The 25,452-nt window shown below is 46.8% G+C and overlaps 1 protein-coding gene across 7 annotated transcripts in view; it reads right to left on the bottom strand.

The window, feature by feature from the left end:
- Nucleotides 1-25,452, bottom strand: part of TBCE (tubulin folding cofactor E) — a 92,787-nt gene that overhangs the window by 2,681 nt on the left and 64,654 nt on the right. For all 7 annotated transcript variants that reach the window (XR_750285.2, XM_010384654.2, XM_010384657.2 and 4 more), the window contains 10 exons: nucleotides 19,950-20,049; nucleotides 16,555-16,654; nucleotides 13,431-13,507; nucleotides 11,894-11,989; nucleotides 11,288-11,352; nucleotides 11,126-11,190; nucleotides 10,269-10,421; nucleotides 8,842-8,995; nucleotides 6,624-6,692; nucleotides 3,658-3,717 (listed from right to left, as the gene is read on the bottom strand). Coding sequence is in view for 6 of the 7 variants with exons in the window: in XM_010384654.2 (XP_010382956.1) it covers nucleotides 3,658-3,717; nucleotides 6,624-6,692; nucleotides 8,842-8,995; nucleotides 10,269-10,421; nucleotides 11,126-11,190; nucleotides 11,288-11,352; nucleotides 11,894-11,989; nucleotides 13,431-13,507; nucleotides 16,555-16,654; nucleotides 19,950-20,049 (939 nt within the window). In the remaining variant the exon portion in view is untranslated. The remainder of the gene's footprint in view (nucleotides 1-3,657; nucleotides 3,718-6,623; nucleotides 6,693-8,841; nucleotides 8,996-10,268; nucleotides 10,422-11,125; nucleotides 11,191-11,287; nucleotides 11,353-11,893; nucleotides 11,990-13,430; nucleotides 13,508-16,554; nucleotides 16,655-19,949; nucleotides 20,050-25,452) is intronic.

Here is a 25,452-nt window from a genome sequence, read left to right as displayed (position 1 = left end):
TAGCTAATTATTTCTTTTTACCTGCCTATGACCAATGTTAAAAATTTGAGAGGTTTACCTCTAGGCCTTTTTTTTTCTCTGTTCATATAAGGATGTATATAGGTTTTAAGCCAGGCGCAGTGGCTCACACCTGTAATCCCAACACTTTGGGAGGCTGAGGTGGGCAGATCACCAGAGGTCAGGAGTTTGAGACCAGCCTGGCCAACATGGAGAAACCCTGTCTACTAAAAATACAAAAATTAGCCGGGCGTGGTGGCGGGCGCCTGTTAACCCAGCTACTTGGGAAGCTGAGGCAGGGAGAGTTGCTTGAACCTGGAAGGCAGAGTTTGCAGTGAGCCAAGATCATGCCACTGCACTCTAGCTTGGGTGACAGAATGAGACTCCGTCTCAAAAAAAAAAAAAAAGGATGTATAGGTTTTATAATATATTGACCTGCTACATTTATATTTCTTTATGACATGATGGTATAGCTTTCCATGCCAATTCCATGCCATGTCCTCTAGACATACACTGCCCAATATAGCAGCCACATGTGGTACTGAGCACCTGGAATGCGGCGAGTATGACTGAAGAACTGAATTTATTTTATTTTAATGAATTTAACTAGCCACATGTGGTTATTGCGGTCACACTGGACAGCGCAGCTCCAGACCTGCTTCATTCTCCTCAGTGACACATGACAGTACCTTGTGTGCTGTGTGGTTCTACCAGAGCTTATTCCCCCACTGGCAAGTATTTAGATTCTTATTATCTTTACCATCACAAATGCTGCAAGACACAATGCTTGGTCAGAGCATATGTGTATTTTTAACTTTGTATAGTAATTCCCACATGACTTTACAAAAAAGGTATACTGCTTTTTCATGCCAGCCAGTATTATTTTAATTTTGCTAATCTAATGGATAAAAAAAATGATATTGCTTTTTTTTTTTTTTTTTTAATTTTAGACAGGGCCTCACTCTGTCACCCAGGCCAGATTGCAGTGGCTCAATCACAGCTCACTGTGGCCTCAACTTCCTGGGCTCAAACCATCCTCCCACCTCAGCTGCCCAAGTAGCTGGGACTACAGGCATGCACCACCACACCCAGCTAATTTTTGTATTTATTTATTTTTGTAGAGACGGGGTTTCTCCATGTTGTTCAGGCTGGTCTCGAACTCCTGGGCTCAAGCAATTTGCCCACCTTGGCCTCCCAAAGTGCTAGGATTACAGGTGTAAGCCACCATACCTGGCTATTACTTTTCTTTTTAGAAGACGTTTACCTATGGTAGTGGTTACATATTCGCAGCATGTGGCATAAGAATTAGTATTAAGAACCTTTGTATGAGTGAGTTGAGTGAGTGCACAGTTGAGGAACAGAAAAGCAAATAAAAAAGGGGGAAAAAAGAACCCTTGTAATCTGCTGGCTTACTGCTGAGTTTATAGAGTATAGGACTCAGACTCTGAACAGTTGAAAGTAGTACTTCCTACATATAATTTCTATGGATAGTCGAATCTCTGCAGCTCTACCTGAAGATTAATAAAAACAGCATGAATGCAGTGAGTGTTCCCAAAATGGCTAACTGAATCTCAGAAGACCTGGGATACCAGTCAGGTGTACAGTGTGGAAGTAGAGAAGGGTAAGGTGGCACTGTCACCCCCAGCCAAGGGCTGCATTCAGGCATATGCCCAGATGACAGGACTTGCCAGGTCTACCTCAGTGCCTTCCACAGGAAGACTGCAGAGGAAAGCTTAACGAAGCAGGTCTGATGACAATATTCTTGAGCAAACACTCCATAGTGGTGACATTCCCATTAATTGATTTGATGTATCTGCAAAGGCAAAAGGAAACACGCAAAGACATCGAAGGCCACAAACATTCACAGGAAGTCCTGGCCCTCCAGGCGTGGCGGCTCACACCTGTGATCCCAGCACTTTGGGAGGTGATGATAGGAGAACAGCTTGAGCTCAGGAGTTTGAGGCCAGCCTTAGCAACATAGCGAGGCTTCATCTCTACTAAAAAGCAAAAAAATAGCAGGGTGTGGTGGTTCATGCCTATAGTCCCAGCTACTCAAGAGGCGGAGGTGGGAGGATCACTTGAGCCCGGGATCAAGGTGATGGAGCCTGCAGTGAGCCGAGATGGCACCACTGCACTCCAGCCTGAGTGACAGCCAGACCCCGTCTGAAAAACAATAATAAAAAAAAAAAAAAACAGTCCTGGCCCTCTTTGACTAGTCTGTGTCCACCAGGGCCTTTACTGGCAGTATTTTAAGTTTGAAAACAGAATAATGAAGGGGGAAATCACTAATTCTAATCCATTATATAGCAGTACCCAGATTACGTATTACAGGAGTAGAAACTAGATTGTGAATAAATAAAAATGGAGACGTTCTGGTAAATTAACACTAAATGGATGGTTATCAATCAGAAAGCTGCTTCTCTGAACACAAGTAAAGCCTTCTTTATATAAGCAACACCACGATAAGCTTGCTTTATCTGATAGAAACGAATTTAACAATCAATGGGAATTTACTGCACTGACGGGCAAACAAACCCAGTGTACTAGAGTCATTAAGCTGATGTGTATTTCATTTATTTAAATCCTCACTGCTCTAAATTTACCGTTTATATTTTAGCAGTTAGCTATGAGTCAAGTTTAATCTTGAGAATTCACAGTATCATGGCAAACTCAAAAATAGACTATAATTTCATTTTTATTTTGAGTGAAAGTTTAAGGTAAGTTATGTGGATCTAATTTATTGACACAAGCATATTTATTTTCCAAATAAAAGTAATTCAGTTCCAGTAGCACTTTTTTTTTTTTTTAAGTTCTAAGGTAGTTTTCCCAAAACCATTTCAGGGTGTCCATTAAAAGAGCATCTACAAATTGTTTTTGCAGGGACTCCTGATCCGTCAGGAGCGGAAGTAGAAAGTAAGCAAAGTCACAAACCTCCCATAAGAATTCAGTTCACCAGGACACAACTCCTCTCTTATGAAGGGATGAGAAGCAGACCCCAAACCCAGTGTCACAGTCTCCCTGGAAACAGCAACAGGCTTGGGGAATGCTTCTGAAAGTCTATGCCATTCAAGATCTCAGGCTTTTGGTTAAAAATACAATTTATGCCAACTGCAGTGGCTCATGCCTATAACCCCATCACTTCGGGAGACTGAGGCAGGCGGATGGCTTTGAGCTCAGGAATTCGAGACCAGCCTGGACAACATGGCGAAACCCATCTCTACAAAAATTAGCCGGGCGTTAGTGGCTCACACCTGTAGTCCCAGCTACATGGAGGCCGAGGCTGGAGAAATGCTTGAGCCCAGGAAGCAGAGGCTGCTGTGGGCTGAGATGGTGCCACTGCACTCCAGCCTGGGTGACAGAGGCCTTGTCTCAAACTAAAATTGTGTGTGTGTGTGTGTGTGTGTGTAATTATATGCAGGGGCTTCCAATGTTAACAAAACTGCTTTCAGCTGATAAAGTTATGGGAGACCTGAACTTCTGGGGGCATGGGGGAGTGACATTAGCACGATTGATGGTATTTTAGAATATGAAAGACTAATGAAAACCTCTAAGCTCTGAGGTCCACACTTTGAGACATGAGTTAAAGGTTTTAATTTTAGCTGACTCATGCCTAGGCTGATGATTCAGAGTTTAAGGAAAAGACAGGCTCATTTTTCTTACCCGGCAGTTGTTTCTCTAGGACTTTCTGATCAAGTTGATCAGGGTATTTTATCTTCAGTGCTTTAAGAGAAACAAAGAAAAAGACTAATTGATATCTACTATTATATGGATTTAAATTATCCACACACATCAACAGATGGCCAAATGATAGAGCTATTCAGTGCAAACTGGCAGGTCTAATCAACTGTATAAACCCTTCCATGAACTGTTAACAACAGCAAAAATAGCTGGACACCACACTGATCCCTCTTCCCCGCTCACTGCTGCTCTCCTGATCCCTTTTCCCCGCTCACTGCTGCTCTCCTGATCCCTCTTCCCCGCTCACTGCTGCTCTCCTGATCCCTCTTCCCCGCTCACTGCTGCTCTCCTGATCCCTCTTCCCCGCTCACTGCTGCTCTCCTGATCCCTCTTCCCCGCTCACTGCTGCTCTCCTGATCCCTCTTCCCCGCTCACTGCTGCTCTCCTGATCCCTCTTCCCCGCTCACTGCTGCTCTCCTGATCCCTCTTCCCCGCTCACTGCTGCTCTCCTGATCCCTCTTCCCCGCTCACTGCTGCTCTCCTGATCCCTCTTCCCCGCTCACTGCTGCTCTCCTGATCCCTCTTCCCCGCTCACTGCTGCTCTCCTGATCCCTCTTCCCCGCTCACTGCTGCTCTCCTGATCCCTCTTCCCCGCTCACTGCTGCTCTCCTGATCCCTTTTCCCCGCTCACTGCTGCTCTCCTGATCCCTTTTCCCCGCTCACTGCTGCTCTACTGATCCATTTTCCCCGCTCACTGCTGCTCTCCTGATCCCTTTTCCCGCTCACTGCTGCTCTCCTGATCCCTTTTCCCCGCTCAACTGCTGCTTCCTGATCCTTTTTCCCCGCTCACTGCTGCTCTCCTGATCCCTTTTCCCCGCTCACTGCTGCTCTCCTGATCCCTTTTCCCCGCTCACTGCTGCTCTCCTGATCCCTTTTCCCCGCTCACTGCTGCTCTCCTGATCCCTTTTCCCCGCTCACTGCTGCTCTCCTGATCCCTTTTCCCCGCTCACTGCTGCTCTCCTGATCCCTTTTCCCCGCTCACTGCTGCTTCCTGATCCCTTTTCCCCGCTCACTGCTGCTCTCCTGATCCCTTTTCCCCGCTCACTGCTGCTCTCCTGATCCCTTTTCCCCGCTCACTGCTGCTCTCCTGATCCCTTTTCCCCGCTCAATGCTGCTCTCCTGATCCCTTTTCCCCGCTCACTGCTGCTCTCTGATCCCTTTTCCCCGCTCACTGCTGCTCTCCTGATCCCTTTTCCCCGCTCACTGCTGCTCTCCTGATCCCTTTTCCCCGCTCACTGCTGCTCTCCTGATCCCTTTTCCCCGCTCACTGCTGCTCTCCTGATCCCTTTTCCCCGCTCACTGCTGCTCTCCTGATCCCTTTTCCCCGCTCACTGCAGCTCTCCTGATCCCTTTTCCCCGCTCACTGCTGCTCTCCTGATCCCTTTTCCCCGCTCACTGCTGCTCTCCTGATCCCTTTTCCCCGCTCACTGCTGCTTTCCTGATCCCTTTTCCCCGCTACTGCTGCTTTCCTGATCCCTTTTCCCCGCTACTGCTGCTTCCTGATCCCTTTTCCCCGCTTACTGCTGCTTCCTGATCCCTTTTCCCCGCTACTGCTGCTTCCTGATCCCTTTTCCCCGCTTACTGCTGCTTTCCTGATCCCTTTTCCCCGCTTACTGCTGCTTTCCTGATCCCTTTTCCCCGCTTACTGCTGCTTTCCTGATCCCTTTTCCCCGCTTACTGCTGCTTTCCTGATCCCTTTTCCCCGCTTACTGCTGCTTTCCTGATCCCTTTTCCCTGCTTACTGCTGCTTTCCTGATCCCTTTTCCCCGCTTACTCCCCGCTTACTGCTGCTTTCCTGATCCCTTTTCCCTGCTTAGTGCTTCTTTCCTGACAGCTTGGACAGGTTTTCAAGTCATAAATTCACAAATCACAATTTGGTTCACAACTCCATTACCTCCCACATTTATAACACTATTAAATGAGTTTAAAACATAGGAGTTGCAAAAATGTATAAAGAATTTAGATATGTTTTAAAGAATTCATTTCTTGCCGGGCGCGGTGGCTCAAGCCTGTAATCCCAGCACTTTGGGAGGCCGAGACGGGCGGATCACGAGGTCAGGAGATCGAGACCATCCTGGCTAACATGGTGAAACCCCGTCTCTACTAAAAAATACAAAAAACTAGCCGGGCGAGGTGGCGGGCGCCTGTAGTCCCAGCTACTCGGGAGGCTGAGGCAGGAGAATGGCGTAAACCTGGGAGGCGGAGCTTGCAGTGAGCTGAGATCCGGCCACTGCACTCCAGCCTGGGCGACAGAGCGAGACTCCGTCTCAAAAAAAAAAAAGAATTCATTTCTTTGGGTGTGGTGGCTCACGCCTCTAATCCCAGCATTTTGGGAAGCCAAGGCGGGTGGATCTCCTGAGGTCAGGAGTCGAGACCAGCCTAAACAACATGTTTAAAGCTCGTCTCTACTAAAAATACAAAATGAGCTGGGCATGGTGGCGCATGCCTGTAATCCCAGCTACCTGGGAGGCTGAGGCAGGAGAATCACTTGAACCTGGGAGGTGGAGGCTGCCGTAAGCCAAGATCGTGCCACTGCACTCCAGCCTGGCAACAAGAGCAAAACTCCGTCTCAATTAAAAAAAAAAAAGTTAGCTGGGTGTGGTGGTGTATGCCCATAGTCCCAGTTACTCCAGAGGCTGAGGCAGGAGAATCACTTAGAACCTGGGAGGCAGAGGTTGCAATGAGCTGAGATCACGCCACTGCACTCCAGCCTGGGACAGAGGGAGACTGTCTCAAAAAAAAAAAAAAAAAAAAAAAAAAAGAATTCATTTAAAACTCAAAGCATTTACTTAAGTACTTAAGAGATACACACTTAAGAGAAACACACTATCTGTTTCGGCACCTAAGGACTCAAATACAAATAAACTATTTGAATCTGAGCGTCTTACTTAGTAGCTGGTTTTTGAGCATAAATGGTTGTTGTGTTTTGAGTTCCCAGTCTTCAGGTGCACCATATTCTGTTTAAGAAATCAAAAGAGATGAATGATAAACCAAAGGCGACTATAAGAAAAAAAAAAAAAAAAAAGCATAGGTAAGTATCCAGACAGCCTGTGCCTTTCCCAGGACACATGGAGCTGCCTTTATTCAGTGTGATTTTTAGGAGTGATAGACAACCACCACTCCTAAGGGCAGAATCGTCTGTCTACCCAGAGCTGCAGACTCTGTAACTGATCTGGCTCATTGTTAATGATCAGTGAAACTCAACAGAAGACAATAAATGAAAAGCAACGTGTTTACATGTGTATTACATCATTGTTCCTTAGGTGTCCTGACTCAAACTAGCAAGAGAAGACTGCCCTCAAATACTTCAAATGTTTTCCCCGAGTGTCACTTTTGGTAACAGTTCTTTCTGCGCTGAGAGAAACCTGGTGCCACCTGAGACACAATCCACAAGACACCTTCCCCAAGTTGCAACCAGACCGTGCAGTGCCAGGCTGGGCGCTCAGTACCACACTGCAAACCAGTTCCTCGGCCTGGACCACAGCCTCCATAGGAGAGGAGGAAAGCAGTACTTTTTTCCTGCTCTACGCCAAACAGTGACAAAATTTCTCTAAATCCCCCATGTATCTGTGCTTCTGTCTTCTAGCATTCTGAGCAGTGAAATACTCAACAATACCTGGCCAGCTGCTTCAGAATCTTCCCTTGCCCACCCCCAAGTGATTTAGAATTCAAGGAGCGGTGCGTGGCCAGGAAATTGGGCCGGCTAATGGAGTAATTTGAAAGGGATTCCTCCAGGCTGCTTTTCTTCCTTAAAGATACTGTTCAAGCCTAAAGCGTTTATGCAGTGAGCTTCTTGCATTAAGAAATATAAAAAAGGAAAATCACATAAAAGCGAAATGTGGAATAATAATGAAGGCAAAACAAAATGGAAAGTACATCAGGGACAAAGGCTCATGAATTCTTAGCTTCAAAGCCTGAAGAACCAGGCTGGAGGACTGAACGAGCCACCGTGCATGCCAAGTGCCAGCCTTGGTGGCGAGCCCTGGGGATGAGAGCTTACTGCAGAACTACACTCTCATGCGAACTTTCCTGTTCATTAGAATTACCTGTGGGGCTTTAAAAACTATGGATGCCGGCCAGGCGCAGTGGCTCTCGCCTGTAATCCCAGCACTTTGGGAAGCCAAGGCGGGCAGATCACCTGAGGTCAGGAGTTTCTCAGACCAGCCTGGCCAACCTGGTGAAACCCCATCTCTACTAAAAATACAAAAAAAATTAGCCAGGCGTCATAGCAGACGCCTGTAATCCCAGCTTCTCAGGAGGCTGAGGCAGGATAATTGCTTGAACCTGGGAGGCGGAGGTTGTAGTGAGCCTGCACCACTGCACTCCAGCCTGGGCAACAGAGCGAAATTCCGTCTCAAAAAAATATATACAAAAATTAGTCAGGCATGGTGGTGCACGCCTATAGTCCCAGCTACTCTGGAAGCTGAGGCAGGAGAATCACTTGAACCCAGGAGGTGGAGGTTGCAATGAGCTGAGATTGTGCCACTGCATTCCAGCCTGGGTGACAGAGCAAGACTCTGTCTCAAGAAAAAAAGAAAAGAAAAAGAAGTGCTTTCCTGCTGGGCATGGTGTCTCACACCTATAATCCCAGCACTTGGAGAAGCCAAGGTGGGTGGATCACTTGAGGTCAGGAGTTTGAGACCAGCCTGGCCAATATGACCAGCCTGGCCATCTCTACTAACAATACAAAAATTAGCTGGGTGTGGTGGCAGGGGCCTCTAATCCCAGCTACTTGGGAGGCTAAGACAGGAGAATAACTTGAAACCGGGAGGCAGAGGTTGCAGTGAACCAAGATCACTCCGCCTGGGCGACAGAGCAAGACTCCATCTCTTAAAAATAAAAAAATTGCTTTCCCTTCCCTAAATGCAACTCTCTCCGTTTCAAGAACATCAACAGTCTCCCAGGTTCCTCCTGCTGAAAGACACCACTCTTGCCCTGCTGCCCTCGCCCCAGGAAAGTACCTATGGTCCATTCAGATGAACAGAAAAAGCCCAGGAAAGGAAGAAGGGCAAAAGCAACACTGAGAACTCTTTCGATACCCAACGGAAACACTTTGTTCCAGCTGGAAATCCACCACCTGAAGGCCACCAGCGTATACGCACGTACTCAGGCAGAGGAACTGGTATCTCGGATGGGCTGTGAGGAATTCTTCGCTGAGTCTGTTTTTGTCCGGATCCTGATGTCCACCAGCCTGTTTCCACTCATTTCCAAAAGCTTTTCGATAGTCAAGCTCAGCTGTCTGCCTCTCCTTGGGGAGAATCTATGTTGGTGTGACATAAAAACAAATCTATTAGACTTTTTCTAACAAGTCCTTTGCGTTTTGCACCTTGTCCTTCCTCCACAGCACATGCAGAGAAAAATCAAATTGAGAGGGACAAGATACAGTTTTCACTCTTCTTTTTAACATTGACAGAACTCAGGGGTTTATTAGAAAAGAAAAAAGAATTTGTTTTGCACTTTTTTAAAAAATTTGAAATGGAGTCTCGCTCTGTCGCCCAGGCTAGAATACAGTGGTGTGATCTCAGCTCACTGCAACTTCCGCCTCCCAGGTTCACATGATTCTCCTGCCTCAGCCTCTGGAGTAGCTGGGACTACAGGCACCCGCCACTATGCCCGGCTAATTTTTTTGTATTTTTAGTAGAGACGGGGTTTCACCGTGTTAGCCAGATGGTCTTGGTCTCCTGACCTCGTGATCCACCAACCATGGCCTCCCAAAGTGCTGGGATTACAGGCGTGAGCCACCATGCCTGGCCTACGCTTTTAATTCATGAGAGTACTTGCACTGTAGGCCAGTTTCAGGACTATGCCAGGTACCATGGGTCGCCTCCCCGAGGTCTGCCTGGAGGCGCCTGCCCTGGTGGAGCTGACTGACTCCCAGTGAATGCACAGAAGTGCTGGCAAGGACAGGCATGGGCTTCCCACTTTTATGGGGAAGAGTAGCTGAGAAGGAGAAGAGAAAGCAGCTCTGTGGTTCTGTCCCTTCTGCCTACATTCCCTGAAAACATGGAGAAGCCGCCTGGATTCCTCAAACGACAGCACACTGATCTCGCTGCTCTCTCCTGAGGAGCTGGAAAAGAACCGTTATGATGGAACTGCACAAGGCTAATCTTTTACCATTCCAAGGAAAGCTACATCTCACCTCCTTTACAATATTCAAAACTAATTTTTTACTTTCTTTTTTAATTTTAAGACAGGGTCTCACTCCATTGCCCAGGCTGGAGTGCAGTGGCGTGTTCATGGCTCACTGCAGCCTTGGCCTCCCGGGCTCAGGTGATTCTTCCACCCCAGCCTCCTGAGCAGCTGGGACTACAGGCACTTACAGGCATGTAACACCACGCAGTGAATTTTTGTATTTTTTGTAGAGATGGGGGTTTCACCAGGTTGCCCAGGCTGGTCTCGAACTCCTGGACTCCAACGATCAGCCTGCCTCAGCCTCCCAAAGTGCTGGGATTACAGGCGTGAGCCATGGCGCGTGGCCTAAAATCATTTCTTTTCTAGTCTAAACAATAGCTAGTCACGACGCCAGTGCTCACCTCACATTTGTTCAGGGTCTTCAGCTGGCCAATGCTGGCGATAATGAGCTGCCGCGTCGCGTTTGCTTCTTTGTCCTCCTTGGTCAGGGGGTTTCTTAGGCAGGACAAAGCCCGCAGACTTGGTAACTTGTCTAGCTCATTGAAAAATGACCACTGAAACACAGCAAAAGGAAATAAATGAAAAGCAGTATGTTTCGTGCTACTTTTGCAGAAGTTTGAACCAGCGACAGGAAAGCAAGTCCCTACTTCTAATCTGAGGCAGAGAATTTCATCATGTACCAAGCAACCCCCTCTAGAAAGACCACATACTTTTACTCTTTTTTTTTTTTTGAGATGGAGTTTCGCTCGTTTCCCAGGCTGGAGTGCAATCGTGTAATCTTAGCTCATCGCAGCCTCTGCCTCCGAGTTCAGGCGATTCTCCTGCCTCAGCCTCCCAAGTAGCTGGGATTACAGGCATGTGCTGCCATGCCCAGCTAATTTTGTATTTTTTTGTTTTTTTTTTTTTAGTAGAGATGGGGGTTTCACCATGTTGGTCAGGCTGGTCTCGAACTCCCAACCTCAGGGGATCCGCCCGCCTCGGCCTCCCAAAGTGCTGAGATTATAGGCGTGAGCCACCACGCCCAGCCACTTTTACTCTATTAATGTGCCGTTTGAGTGTGAAGTCCACTTAGGTGTGAAGTGAACTAATTTCTTTCTTAATATTTTTGGCTTCATATGAGGAGTTCCACGCTGAGGAGGCATTTCTCTTTTGATTTAGGTGTTTTTTTTTTACTTTTTGGTAGAAGGAACCTCCAAACTCTGCCATGACAATGGAAAGAGGCAACAGTGTGCTGGGCATACTCCGAAGCAGCTCTTACTTGTGATATCTGATTGTCATTTACTACAAGGTACTGCAAGGACGGGAACATGGAGGTTTTGCACCCTATAAAAAGAGGAATGAAGTTACACAGTAGAAGTGAAAGAAGTAGCTAAAGTATAGTATGGGGGGGGCAGGATGGAACTTTACTAATCTTATATACCAATTCCAGCATCAGGAAAATGTATAGAAGAAATTCCAATGTCAGAGAGGATTAATTGTTCTAACCTGAAATTCAAAATGTAAAATTTGATTACACAGAACAATCTAAAATGCTATGGGGTATCAAGCAGACTCGGGTTGTAAATTTTTTTCTACACCCTAGGTTTTTAATCCCATGTAAAATACTTAGAAACCATAAAGTCCAACTTAGGACATGCAAAGTGAACTCTTTATCCCATATTCTAATGACTCTATAGTCACCTAATGGTTCTTGAGTACCTACTGCTATGTCAGGTGCTAAATGCGTCTCAGAGGAAAGAGACACGGTCTACTGCCCGGAGTTTAATGAATGAAGACCCTCGGCGTTATCACGAGGGTCCAATGATTCATTCTTCAAATTATCTGGTACAGGCATAGTCCACATTATACAGGGTTCACAAGTAAATTTTCTAAATGAATTCAAATGAAAATTTTCCAAAGGGAATTACTCAATTTAGAAATTCCATCGTTACCACGTTTCTACTGAGAAAGCATACATAGTATACAAAAATTGCTTCACTAAAAATTGACTGATCACTATTGTATCAGGCATTTAGAGGCAAATTACCTGGGCAGGTGGGCTATCAGATACAGCTGATTTTCATCAATTAATTGATTAGAGGAAAGGTCTAATAACTTGACTGTCTGGAGAACATCTGTTGGCCTGTATGGAAAATAAAATTTTTTCACCGTGAATTTCTCTTTTAATTATTTTCAAAGATACAGCCTTAAAATGCCTGCATTTGATGCGATGGAGGGTTGAGGGTAAAAAGCAAGTGGATATGACTGTAAAAGGGCAACCCGAGGGGTGCCTCTGGCAATGCACACATTCCTGCCGGTGTCAATGTCCCACCTAGCCTGTGATCCTGTTTCATAGTTTTGCAACTTGTTACCAATGGGGGAACCTGGGTCATGGGTACAAGTGATATCTGTGTATCATTTCTTATAAAACTTGATGTGAATCTATGATTATCTCAAAATAAAAAAATTTAATTTAAAAAACCTGCAGGCCAGCCACGGTGGCTCACGCCTATAATCCCAGCACTTTGGCAGGCCGAGGCGGGCAGATCACCTGAGGTCAGGAGTTCAAGACCAGCCTGGCCAACATAGTGCAACCCCATCTCTACTAAAAAGACAAAAATTAGCCAGGCATGATGGCCTGTGCCTGTAGTCCCAGCTACACAGGAGGCTGAGGCAGGAGAATCACTTGAACCAGGGAGGCGGAGGTTGCAGTGAGCCGAGATGGCCCCACTGCACTCTAGCCGGGCAACAAGAATGAAACTCTATCGCAAAAAAAAACCACACCTGCATTTGCCTACATAATGAAACCCTTCTGTACACGACAACCTTTAAGATTCTGAATCCTTTAATTCAGAATCTGTTGTAAATTTTCTCCCACAATTAGGTTAATTTTACATAGTAATTTAATATTGTTAATAAAAAAAAGGGAGATGAGGCAACAATATATTTCAGAGAACAAGGTTTTACATGTACTTTGGTACAATGACCTGAAACAGATGATGCTAATGAAAAATACATTATTTAATCCTTATAGCATATCCTACAGAACTTCCATTTAGAAATAGCAAATTGGCTGGGCACAATGGCTCACGAGGTCAGGAGTTCAAGACCAGCCTGGCCAAGATGGTGAAACCCCGTCTCTACTAAAAATAAAGAAAATTAGCCAGGCGTGGTGGCAGGCACCTATAATCCCAGCTACTCGGGAGGCTGGGGCAGGAGAATCGCTTGAACTCAGGAAGTGGAGGTTACAGTGAGCCGTGATCACCACTGTACTCCAGCCTGGGTGACAGAGTGAGACTCCGTCTCAACAAAAAAAAAAAAAAGAAACAGCAAGCAGCAAGTTAATACACTGATGCAAAACTAACGTAACTCACGTCTTCACAGATACTTAATTCTGACGAGTTTCCTTTGATTAGAACCAATTAGTGAGATTCTAATTTGCGAAGGCAATGAATAATAAGCATTTTTCCTAATTCTTGTTTGCAAATCCTTCTAAAAATTAAGGTTAGATATAATTGACACCATTTATTTACTCAGAATGATGACTAAATGGGGATGGATGCATTTAAGTAAGCCCTAGTTACCTTCCGGAAATGACAATATTGTTAGACTCGAGGTAGAGTTCCTCCAGGCCTGGGCACCACGCGGCACACCGCAGCACCTGGAAGAGAAACTTGGTTGAGGCTCAGGTGGCCTCTGTTGGCTGTTTCTTCCCGGGTGTTCACAGGAACCACCACAAGGATTCAGCTCAGTTACTGTTTCAGCAAACAAGTGCCTCACGGACAGTTCATAAGACTGTTTCAGGCCTGGAATGGTGGTGGGGGGTGATAAATAAAATGTTAAAGGAGTGCGTTTTAATGCTGTGGGGGCACATACTATGGGCACTCTGACGCCTTGGAGGTAGGTGTCAATGCATGGTTTAGGTAAGGCACAGGGTGGAACAGGGGATACTAACTGCACGTATTACTATTTGATAGAATTTGCTTAACCAAAAGAAGTAAATTGATGTTAAACACCTTTCCTCAATTCTAAATGCCAATCTGGGTTTGTAAAGGATATGCTAATTTTTCATATCCTTCCATAAATTTCTCAACAGTTATTTCTTCTTTCATTATTTTTTAAAGTTTTCATTATATAGTTACAACAAATATCCTACATCCATGATTCTCTCCAGTCAAAAGTTCTTTGAGGTCAGGCACAGTGGCTCATGCCTGTAATCCCAGCACTTTGGGAGGCCGAGGCAGGTGGATCACTTGAGGTCAGGAGGTGGAGACCAGCCTGGCCAACAGGATGAAAGCCCATTACTACTAAAAATACAAAAATGGCCAGGTATGGTGGCACACACCTATAATCCCAGCACTTTGGGAGGCTGAGGCAGGCAGACTGCTTGAGGTCGGGAGTTTGAGAACAGGCTGGCCAACGTGGCGAAAACCCATCTCGACTAAAAATACAAAAAATTAGCCAGGCATGGTGGTGCACGTCTGTAATCCCAGCTAATTGGGAGGCTGAGGCAGGAGAATCATTTTGGCCCAGGAGGCGGAGGTTGCAGTGAGTCAATATCACACCACTGCACTCCAGCCTGGGCAACAGAGCAAGACTCCATCTCAAAAACAAAAGAGTTGAGATAACGCCCTTGGCCATGGCCAGAGAATGGAATCATCTGACTCACCCATCCTGCAAACTGTCCTGCAGATAGCACAGGTTTTAAACTAGCTGTTAAACCTGCCCGTGACCTTGTTGGCCTTGGCCACGTTCATCCACATGGATGTATGGACCTTGGCACTGATGACACAGTTGCTGGTGGAGCATTTCTGCCGCATGCACAGGTCCACGAACTTGCTGGCATCTTTCTGCATGTCAAGACCGTGCCTGTTGCTACCACACTGCACATGAGCCTAATTCTTTTTTACAAAAAAAAAATTTTTTACAAAAAATTATTATATATTATGTAATTATATATAATTATTACATAATTATATATAATAATATATATAGCATCTACAGGATCTCTCTATGTTGCCTAGGTGGGTCTTGAACTCCTGGCCTCAAGCAGTTCTCCTGCCTGGGCCTCCCAAAGTGCTGGCTGGAATTACAGGTGAGAGCCCCCATGCCCAGCCTCACTAACTATTTCTAAATTTTCTCACTGGAACTTTACTGTCATCTCTACCACCTGAATTTCTGTGTGCCCTTCCTAGTTTATTTGGAGGGTGAAGGTGGGTCTTGCTCTGTCGCCCAGGCTGGAGTGCAAAGGTGCAGTCCTAGCTCACTGCTGCCTCAAACTCCTGGGCTCAAGTGATCCTCCCACCTTAGCCTCCCAAAGCGCTGGGACTGTAGGTGTCAGCCCCAGTGCCTGGCCCCTTCTTGTCTTCCAGCTGCATCTACACCTGGAGAGGGAGTAAGTGCCTCACAGAGGAGGGGCCCTAGGAAAGAGGCTCCGTGGGCATATTAAGGGCACAAGGGACCCACCTGTCTCTCACTGAACAGCCTCTGTGGCACTTCCTGGGTGAACATAGCTGGGAATGTATTTCTACACCCTTGGTTTGAAAGTGGAATGCCCGAACCGGGTGCGGTGGCTCACACCCGTAATCCCAGCACTTTGGGAGGCCAAGGCAGACAGATCATTTGAGGTCAGGAATTCAAGACCATCCTGGCCAACATGGTGAAACCCCGTCCCTACTAAAAATACAAAAATAAGCTGGGCATGGTGGCAGGCGCCTGTAATCCCAGCTACTTGGGAGGCTGAGGCAGGAGAATCGCTTGAACCCGGGAGGCGGAGGTTGCAGTGAGCCGAGATCGCGCCACTGCACTCCAGCTTGGACAACAGAGCAAAGACTCTGCTTCAAGAAAAATAAATAAATAAAAATGAAAGTGGGCTGGGCACGGTGGCTCTGGCCTGTAATCTCAGCCCTTTGGGAGGCCGAGGTGGGCAGATCACCTGAGGTCAGGAGTTCGAGACCAACCTGACCAACATGGAGAAACCCAGTCTCTACTAAAAATACAAAATTAGCTGGGCCTGGTGGCACATGCCTGTAATCCCAGCTACTCGGGAGGCTGAGGCGGGAGAATCACTTGAACCTGGGTGGTAGAGGTTGCAGTGAGCCGAGATCGCGCCACTGCACTCCAGCCTGAGCAACAAGAGCAAAACTCCATCTCAAAAAAAAAGACAGTGGAATGCTCTGGGTGTGTGAAGTCAGTACGCCTAGGAGAGGAAGTTGTACTGCCAGACGTAAGTCCCAAATGCTGCTGTGCCGAGGACCCACAAGTCTACTTTGGAGCCCAGCTGTATAAAATGAACAGTGGCTTCCAAAAGCCGAACTTCTAACAAGAAAGGGATGTGAGAATCTTTCTGCTCCTTGGCTTCTGTTCTAAAAAAAACTTACAGGAAAACTCAGGGAGCTAGTCAATAGCTAACACGACGGCTTTTCAAAGCTCAGCACATCCTTGGTGCATACCACAACGGAGCGCCACTGTTTATAAAGGCCCCAGAACAAGTCCAAGTGAGCTGAGAGAGGACACGGATTCCTAGATGCGAAACTCAACTACGATGCGCTTTTAACTCGTTTTTACAAGGCACTTTAAAGAATCTTGTTATCTATTAATAGATATTGGGATGATTTAAACGAAGCCACAGTTATACTTCAATTCCCTACTAAATCAAACATTTTTAATTGCTTATTAATGTGTAATAAACCAAAGAAATATGATTACCTCAGCCCACGTTATTCCTGTTTGATTGAGGACTAAAACCTTCAGTGCAGAAAACGTTCCAGTTAATGCTGAACCGGAGGGAAATTTTAGTTTATTTTCACTGTGTAGAAAAAGAAGATACAATATACTTATTTCTGTACAGTAAACCCAACTGAAATAGTCGTTGAAAGCAACAACTTGGGTTTTAATCTAAGGGGTTTGATTTGTTTCAATCTTAAAATAGAATTATATTAAAAAATCACTTTTTTAATGATTCAAGTGAATCAAGACTACCTAATTTTTAACATTTACAATATACAACCTTTTGGTATCAGCTGTGTAAAGATGCTTTCACAGGATTAGGGCAGCCGTATGTGGCTGCAGGCTTCCTAAACCCAAAACTCAGGCAAGGTTTGCAAGGTGAGCTTCCAGCTTCACAAGACATGGCTCTGGATAGTGCAAAACAAAGTCCTGTTCTCCAGAGTCTTACTGATACACTGAATCGTGGGCTAGAATTTTGCTTCTCTAAACATGGAGTCTGCCCTTTGGCTAGAAGGATGGATGAAATTATTGCCCCTTAAATTCTTTCTCAAAACCCTAATCTCAGAAAGTATTCAATCCTGACAGTCACTTTGAAAGAAGATACTATTAAAAAACACAAGCCCATATTTCCAGAAGATGAGACACCATGGGTTGAATTACCCCTACTTGCTCTATTTGGGAGCACAACTCATTCAGGCCTGTCTACCTGCTATACTGTATACTCACCTGTCTATGCAAAAATGGTTTAAGAATGAAAGGGGAAACCTGTGCCGGGCGTGGTAGCTCACGCCTGTAATCCCAGCACTTTGGGAGGCCAAGGCAGATGGATCACCTGAGGTCAGGAGTTCACGACTAGCCTGGCCAACATGATGAAACCCCGTCTCTACTAAAAATACAAAAATTAGCCGGGCGTGGTGGCGGGTGCCTCTAATCCCACCTACTTGGGAGGCTGAGGCAGGAGAATCGCTTGAACCTGGGAGGCGAAGGTTGCAGTGAGCCGAGATCCTACCACTGCACTCCAGCCTGGGCAACAAAAAAAAAAAAAAAAAGAGGAAGCCTGGCTAAGCCCTTGGAAAGTTAGGTTCTGAGATTAAAACAAATCAAATACTCAGGAAGGCCTGGAAAACTGTGACATTACTAAAACAGATTAATGAAAAATCCTTATCAAAACAGAATTAAACAGTATCCCAATGAAATTACTCATTCCTACAGCAAGTAAACGCTAGAAGTTTTCAAATTTCAAATAAACAAGCACTTTTAGTAATATCACCTCTCCTCTCCTACTCCGCAATTAAATATCACCTCCCCCAACCTTCCATCTTTATGGTCAGGCTAAAAAGAAATAAGATCTTGCAGTTCAATGTCAATCTAACTCATCCCCTACCTGATAAAAGTTAAAACACATTCCTTATTCATGAATTACCTCATGTGACCGTTTGCAAGGCTATAACAATCAATGTGCCCTTAAAGATTAAAAGTGTCCTTAAAGAGGCGGGACGTGGTGGCTCACACCTGTAATTCCAGCACTTTGGGAGGCCAAGGTGGGTGGTGGAAAACCTGAGGTCAGGAGTTCAAGATCAGCCTGGCCAACATGGCGAAACCCTGCCTCTACTAAAAATACAAAAAGTAGCCGGCAGTGGTGGTGGGCACCTATAGTCCCAGCTACTCAGGAGGCTGAGGTAAAAGAATCCCTTGAACCCGGGAAGGGGAGGTTGCAGTGAGCCAAGATTGTGCCATTGCACTCCAGCCTGGGCAACAAGAGTGAGACTCCGTCTCAAAAATATATATATACACAAATAAATAAACAAATAAATAAGGTGGGCACAGTGGCTTACGCCTGTAATCCCAGCACTTTGGGAGGCTGATGTGGGCGGATCACGAGGTTAAGAGATCGAGACTATCCTGGCCAACATAGTGAAACCCTGTCTCTACTAAAAATACAAAAATTAGCTGGGCGTGGTGGCGCGTGCCTGTAGTCCCAGCTACTCAGGAGGCTGAGGCAGGAGAATCGCTTGAACCAGGGAGGCAGAGGTTGCAGTGAGCCAAGATCACGCCACTGCACTCCATCCTGGCGACTGGGCGAGACTCTGTCTCAAATAAATACATAAATACATAAATACATAAATAAATAAAGATTTAATGTGTCCTTAAAGATTAAATGTGTCCTTAAAGTTAAATTTAGATAAATTCAAATAAACCAAAATCTGGCTGTATAAAAATGTCTACTAGTGAAGCAGCTACGTTGTCTGGGTATACCTGGTGTTCCTCTTCTCCCGCCAGGAAAATCTAGGACATGGACACACATGAGGAGTTTAGGAGCAGAGGTTTAACAGGCAAGAGAAAGAAAATGGAAAACAGCCCTCTCTAGTTAAGAGAGACAGGACTTCCAAGAGGAAAAAGGCATGCTGGCAGCAGATGCAGATTTTTTGTTTGTTTTTTTGACAGAGTCTTGCTCTGTCACCCAGGCTGGAGTGCAGTGGCGTGATCTCAGCTCACTGCAACCTCTGCCTCCTGGGTTCGAGCGATTCTCCTGCCTCAGCCTCCCAGGTAGCTGGGATTATAGGTACCCGTCACCATGCCCAGCTAATTTTGTGTTTTTCATAGAGATGGGGTTTCTCCGTGTTGGTCTGGCTGGTCTCAAACTCCCGACCTCAGGTGATCCGTGTGCCTCCGCCTCCCAAAATGCTGGGATTACAGGAGTGAGCTACTGCACCCGGCTCAGATGCACAGATTTTAGTTCGACTTGAGGAGGCAGCGTCTGGTTGGTTCAATCAGGCATGACAGCCCGGGAAGGTTGCCCACCCCACCCTAATCTTACTATGTAAATGAACTTTTCCTTTGGCTGGCGCCATCTTGTCTGCTCCTTACTGTACACATGGCTGGAAAAGAGAAGGGAAGATGGAGCCGCCATCTTGAACATGATTGGCTCAACTGTTGGCATCTATGTCTGCAGCTCCATTTTACAGGCTGCTTGTGTTAGAAAGGAAAATAATTTTTCCTTTCTATTGTCTGATCCTTTCTATTTTCTGATCTCCTACCTCAGCCTCCTGAGTAGCTGGGACTATAGGTGCCCACCACCACTGCCGGCTACTTTTTGTATTTTTAGTAGAGGCAGGGTTTCGCCACGTTGGCCATGCTGATCTTGAAAATAATTTTTCCTTTCTATTTTCCTTTCTATTTTCTGGGGCTGCTTTTCATTAAAAGGAAAACCTTACTGAGGACTTCTATACCCTCACTATCAGCCTGAGTAATTTCTTCTTAACTCCTGCATCACCAGGTGGCAGACTTAATCCTTCTGGCTCAGAGATGCTGTGAGGGAGCAAGGAGAGATGACTTTTATTGTTCACGAAAATTCGGCAACCAAGAGTTCATACCTGAGATTAAGGACTTCCAGGTGTCTGAGCTGATCAGCAATGTGGATCACTTCATCCCATGATGACAACAGGTTTTTTGACAAATCTACCCTTCTAATATCTAAAAGCACATGTTAAGAAACAGTAATTTCAAAAGATTCACAAAAGACATAAAATTAGTTACTCTTATTTCCCGAGCATGAGTGCTTCAACCTTTCATTTCGTATCCTCTAGTTAGCTTGAAATTTTTTCAGGAGTACATAATACTTTTAAGTTATCCAAAACTTCACTGAGAAACTAAAAAGTTCATTATCCGGCCGGGCGCGATGGCTCACGCCTGTAATCCCAGCACTTTGGGATGCCAAGGTGGGGGGATCACTTGAGGTCAGGAGTTTAAGACCAGCCTGACCCACATGGCAAAACCCTATCTCTACTAAAAATACAGAAATTAACCAGGTGTGGTGGCATGCGCTTGTAATTCCAGCTACTCAGGAGGTTGAGGCATGAGAATCTCTAGAGCCCGGGAGGCGGAGGTTGCAGTGAGTGGAGATTGCACCACTGTACTCCAGCCTGGATGACAGAGTGAGACTGTCTCAAAAAAACTAAAAATAAATTAAAAGTTCATTGTTATATACTCAAAACTTGAGACAAACATCTACAATCAAATGAAAAAAGAACCAAGTGTCTTAACATTAAACCATCCTAGCACTATCCAACAAAAGGAGAGGGGAAAAGCAGTGAGGGAAACTTTGATTTCTTAAGCACCTAAGGTATACACACAAGGCTCACCCCAGCACATGACCTTCTATGAGGCACCATTACCATAGGAATCTCCAGACAAATAGCATCTGCAGGGGAGATAAGAGGGGTCAACTTGGGACACATGTTCAAAAGTGCATGACTTAGGAATTGAGAGGGTGTCCCGTAGCCTGGAAGCAGTTATAACAGTATCACTCCAACTGCCCCGATACAGGGATTCAGAGAGGATAACACAGTGGGACTGGAAAAGCAAAGCTGATGGGCAACACAAGTGTAGGTGAGGGGCCAAGTGCAGGTGCAGCGCCATCAGGAAGGGGCACAGCTTAGCCAGGTCCCCGCAGAGAAAAAGGAGCTTGCAGCAGGACCGGGCCAGCTAGTGGAGGAGCCTACACTCTCATCTAATATGTGTATGTGTGGAAATCATTCAATGTACTCGTCTATTCTGCAAGTAATTATTTAGGGCCAGGAGCATCACAGTGGCAAAGCAGAGTCTCATTGGGGAGAGACGATCGTGACACAGGGGCCTCTAAAGTGTGTCACAGGCAGGCCTGCCGGTGCTTAGGGACAGAGCAGGGCATGCAGGAAAGGTGTGTGGCTGTTCTACATGCAGTGCTCAGGGAAGACCACCTCCTCCAACAAGAGGGCATCTGAGCAGAGAGCTGAGGGAAGTGGGGGAACGCCATCTGGGAGAGGAGCCCACAGCGGAGGAGTGACAAGAGCAAAGGCCCTGGGATGGGAACGAGCTCAGCCTATGACCAGGACTGCCGGCGCCTGTGTGACTGGAGCAGATGGGCTTGGGGGTACTAGAAACGAGGTCACAAGGGACAAGGGGCCAGGCCACATCACAAAGGCCTTGCAGGCCACTTCAAAGTCTTTGCTAGTCTTTGCTTGAAACGGGAGATACTGGAGGCTTTGGAACAGTGACAGATGACCTGGGTCTTTTAAAAATCACTCTGCTTTGACTTTGATATATACTATGTCAAAAAAAAAAAAAAAAAAGGAAAAGTCACTGTGCTGCTGTGTTGAGCACGATTGCAGGAAACAAAGGAGGGCCGGGAGTCTCCAGGAGGCCAGAGCAGAGCAGCAGCATGAGAGGGCAGACCACGGCAGAGGGGGCGTCTGACTCTGGACTGGGGCTCACAGGATTGCCAGTGGATTTAGGTGTGAGGCATGGGAGACAGGGAGTGTCAAGGACAACTCCAAGATCTGTGGCCTGTGCAACTGGAACTGTCATTTACTAAGAGGAGAAAACTACAGGATGGGCAGGCGTGAGGGGTCTTAGTTTTGGACATGCTAAATCTATGATGGCTGTGAGACATCCAGACAGAGGTATCAAAGCAGCGGCTGGAGAGACAGATGTCCAAGAGGGCAGGCCGTGGAGGAGTGCCAGCCACACCCCAGAAGTCTCTCAAGAAGCCAGGGCTCCCAAATCTGAGCCTCGGGGTACACCCAACACCCTGCAACCAGAGAAAGGTCCCATAGAAGTGACTGAGGAGGACTGGCCAGCGACAGAAGAAGAGCTCTAAGATCCAGGCCAGGCGCAGTGGCTCACGCCTGTAATCCCAGCACTCTGAGAGGCCAAAGTGGGCAGATCACCTGAGGTCAGGAGTTTGAGACCAGCCTGGCCAACATGGTGAAACCCTGTCTCTACTAAAGATACAAAAATCAGGCCGGGAACTATGACTCATATATGTAATGCCAGCACTTTGGGAGGCTGAGGCAGGAGGATCACCTGAGGTCAGGAGTTCGAGACCACCCTGAGCAACACGGAGAAACCCTGTCTCTACTAAAAATGCAAAATTAGCCGGGCGTGGTGGCGCATGTCTGTAATCCCAGCTACTGGGGAAGCTGAGGCAGGAGAATCGCTTGAACCCGGGAGGCGGAGGTAGTGGTGAGCCAAGATCGTGCCATTGCACTCCAGCCTGGGCAACAAGAGCAAAACTCTATCTCAAAAAAAGAAAAAAAAGAAAAAAAAAAATCAGCCAAGCATGGTGGCACGCACCTGTGGTCCCAGCTACACAGGGGGCTGAGGCAGGAGAATCGCTTGAACCTGGGTGCCAGAAGGTTGCGGTGAGCCGAGATCACGCCACTGCACTCCAGCCTGGGTGAAAGAGTGAGACTCCATCTCAAAAAAAAAAAAAAAAAAAGAGCCCTAAGATCCAGTAATAACAACAGCAGCAAGGACAGCCACCACCCTCCCTGCTGCTGCCACTGCTGACCAGACCCAGGTGCTATGCTGATTTCTGGGTTGTTTTCCTTTTTCACAGCAGAAAAACAGTGGCACAGCAGTCAGAGAGCTGCGTCACTGTGTGCAAATGAACAAGAGGGAAATTACACCCAAGTCAGCCTCGATTCAAAATCCATTTCATTGCACCCCATAATGCAACAGGGGTCATCAAACGTACATAAAACATGGAGAAAGTTTCTTTACAAAACCAGCGGCATCACTCCAAAGCATGGGTTAGAAAGGAAATAATTTTAGGCGGGAACCAATTAGGAAGCTCTGCAAGGTCAGGAACAAGGGAAGGAAGGCAGAGAAGATGCGAAGAAACGGATGACTCCAAACCCGGTCGCCAGCTACCCATGCCCAAATCCTGCCAGCTGCCCAGACTATTACAGCCCAAGAGCTAACAATGGGGTCTACCCTCGTAAGCAGTTGCATTTCAACTGGTAATATGAGTACCTACAGGATAGCCTTGATTTTGCTGCGGCTGTCGCATCAAATGGAAGGGAAAAGAGTCAGGCTGCCGGAAATTCCAGACCCGGCAAACACCCTCCAGGTCCCCTCGGGCTCCTCCTCCACCCTTGGGGACACACCTGCACGATGGCTTCTGTAAACTGTTCCTCCGCTCCTCCTCCTCAGCCTCCCCTTGACTGCCCTAGCTTCCTGACACCGCCTTACACAGGCTCATGCAAGGGGTGCTTTCCAGGCCTCTGGGTGACACTTTGGCCACCCTGTGTTTCCATTAACCCTGCTAAGTTGGCTGTTAGGCTGCTGAGGAAGGGTTTAAGTCCAATCACGCTTCCCTCACTGCTGTTTCCCACTATGTAGCCTAGAGTTGTAATTGTCTCTAAGGTCTGTACAGAGCACACAGACCACCTACCTCCTGAAATCAACCACGAACAACAGCTGTCACTATGTGGTCGCCCCTCCCACACACACTGTTCAAGGAGCCCCCGTGAACACACAGGTCAGGCCTCCAGGCACAGATTCTCCTCCGCAGGTCATGAGGGAGGAGGCGGTTCATCCCCTCCCCTAGAAGTGCCCTCAGATTTGACATACCCAGGTCTGCAGTGCTCCCACTGCCTTTAGTTCTGGTCGAGTAAATAACCTCAAAGACAGACCAACCCAAAAAAGGATGACTGGATTAAGCACCCAAAGCAATACTTCAACTTCTGTCAAGAATTCAATTGGGACCTGCAAGACATTCATCACTGTATCTGCAAACACCAACCGTGACTGGATTATCTCGTGAAACCTCATTTCTTCGTGTCCTGGGGGACGTTTTTCTCCAGAAAAGTGCAGTATAAACAAACAACATGCTGATTCTCCAGGACACTGTTGACAGCTCTGAGCAACCCAACAGCCAGCACTCCCAAACCCATCTACTGCCACATCTGTCCTTTTTTTTGAGACGGAGTCTTGCTCTTGTCACCCAGGCTGGAGTGCAATGGCGCGATCTCGGCTCACTGCAACCTCCGCCTCCCAGGTTCAAGCGATTCTCCTGCCTCAGCTTCCCAAGTAGCTGGGATAACAGGCACGCACCACCATGCCCGGCTAATTTTTGTACTTTTAGTAGAGATGGGGTTTCACCATGTTGATCAGGCTGTTCTGTAACTCCTGACCTTAGGTGATCCATCCGCCTTGGCCTCCCAAAGTGCTGGAATTACAGGCATGAGCCACCGCACCTGGCCCCCACCCCCCCCTTTTTTTTTTTGAGATGGAGTCCCGCTCTGTCACCCAGGCTAGAGTGCAGTGGTGTGATCTTGGCTCACTGCAATCTCTGCCTCCCGGATTCAAGTGATTCTCCTGCCTCGGCCTCCTCCCGAGTAGCTGGGATTACAGGCACCCATAACCACACCCAGTTAATTTTTTGTATTTTTAGTACAGACAGGGTTTCACCATGTTGGCCAGGCTGGTCTTGAACTCCTGACCTCAGGTGATCCATCTGCCTTGGCCTCCCAGAGTGCTGGGATTACAGGCATGAGCTACTGCACACGGCCCGATGACCAATCTTCTGAAATAGTTTAGGAATGGGCCAGGCAGAATGCAGAATGCTCTGACACTTCTGTGGCACTGGCTCCTTAGCAAACTCTTTTCTGCATCCACTCCATTCCCCTTACCCCAGCTGCCTAGCTCTGACAATGACCACACATTTGCAGCACGCTGGGGTCCACAGAGGAGGCTGCTCAGGGGCAGACAGTGGATGTTGCAGCTACCACAGGTCCCAACAGACGCCCAGGCTGCTTCCCCCAAGTGAACTGAAACCGCAGACACGCAGATGGCGAGCTCTGATCTCATTTCCTTCACTGCACCGTCAGGGCATGGTGCCAAAGAGAGCTACCTCACCCGGCATCTCTGCACTCAGAAAAAAACTGATCAAAACTGATAGTTTTTGCAAAAGTTATTACGTACAGATCAAATAGACTTAATGAATTGGGGAAAGACCTTTTAAAGTTAGAGAAAGTCTATTTGGTTTCCATGGGAAATTCTTCTTTTTGTTGAGACGGAGTCTCGCTCTGTTACCCAGGCTGGAGTAGTACA

This window comes from Rhinopithecus roxellana, chromosome 8, assembly GCF_007565055.1.
Source record: "Rhinopithecus roxellana isolate Shanxi Qingling chromosome 8, ASM756505v1, whole genome shotgun sequence".
Classification (NCBI taxonomy): domain Eukaryota; kingdom Metazoa; phylum Chordata; class Mammalia; order Primates; family Cercopithecidae; genus Rhinopithecus; species Rhinopithecus roxellana.
This window is presented reverse-complemented; position numbering and strand designations above follow the sequence as displayed.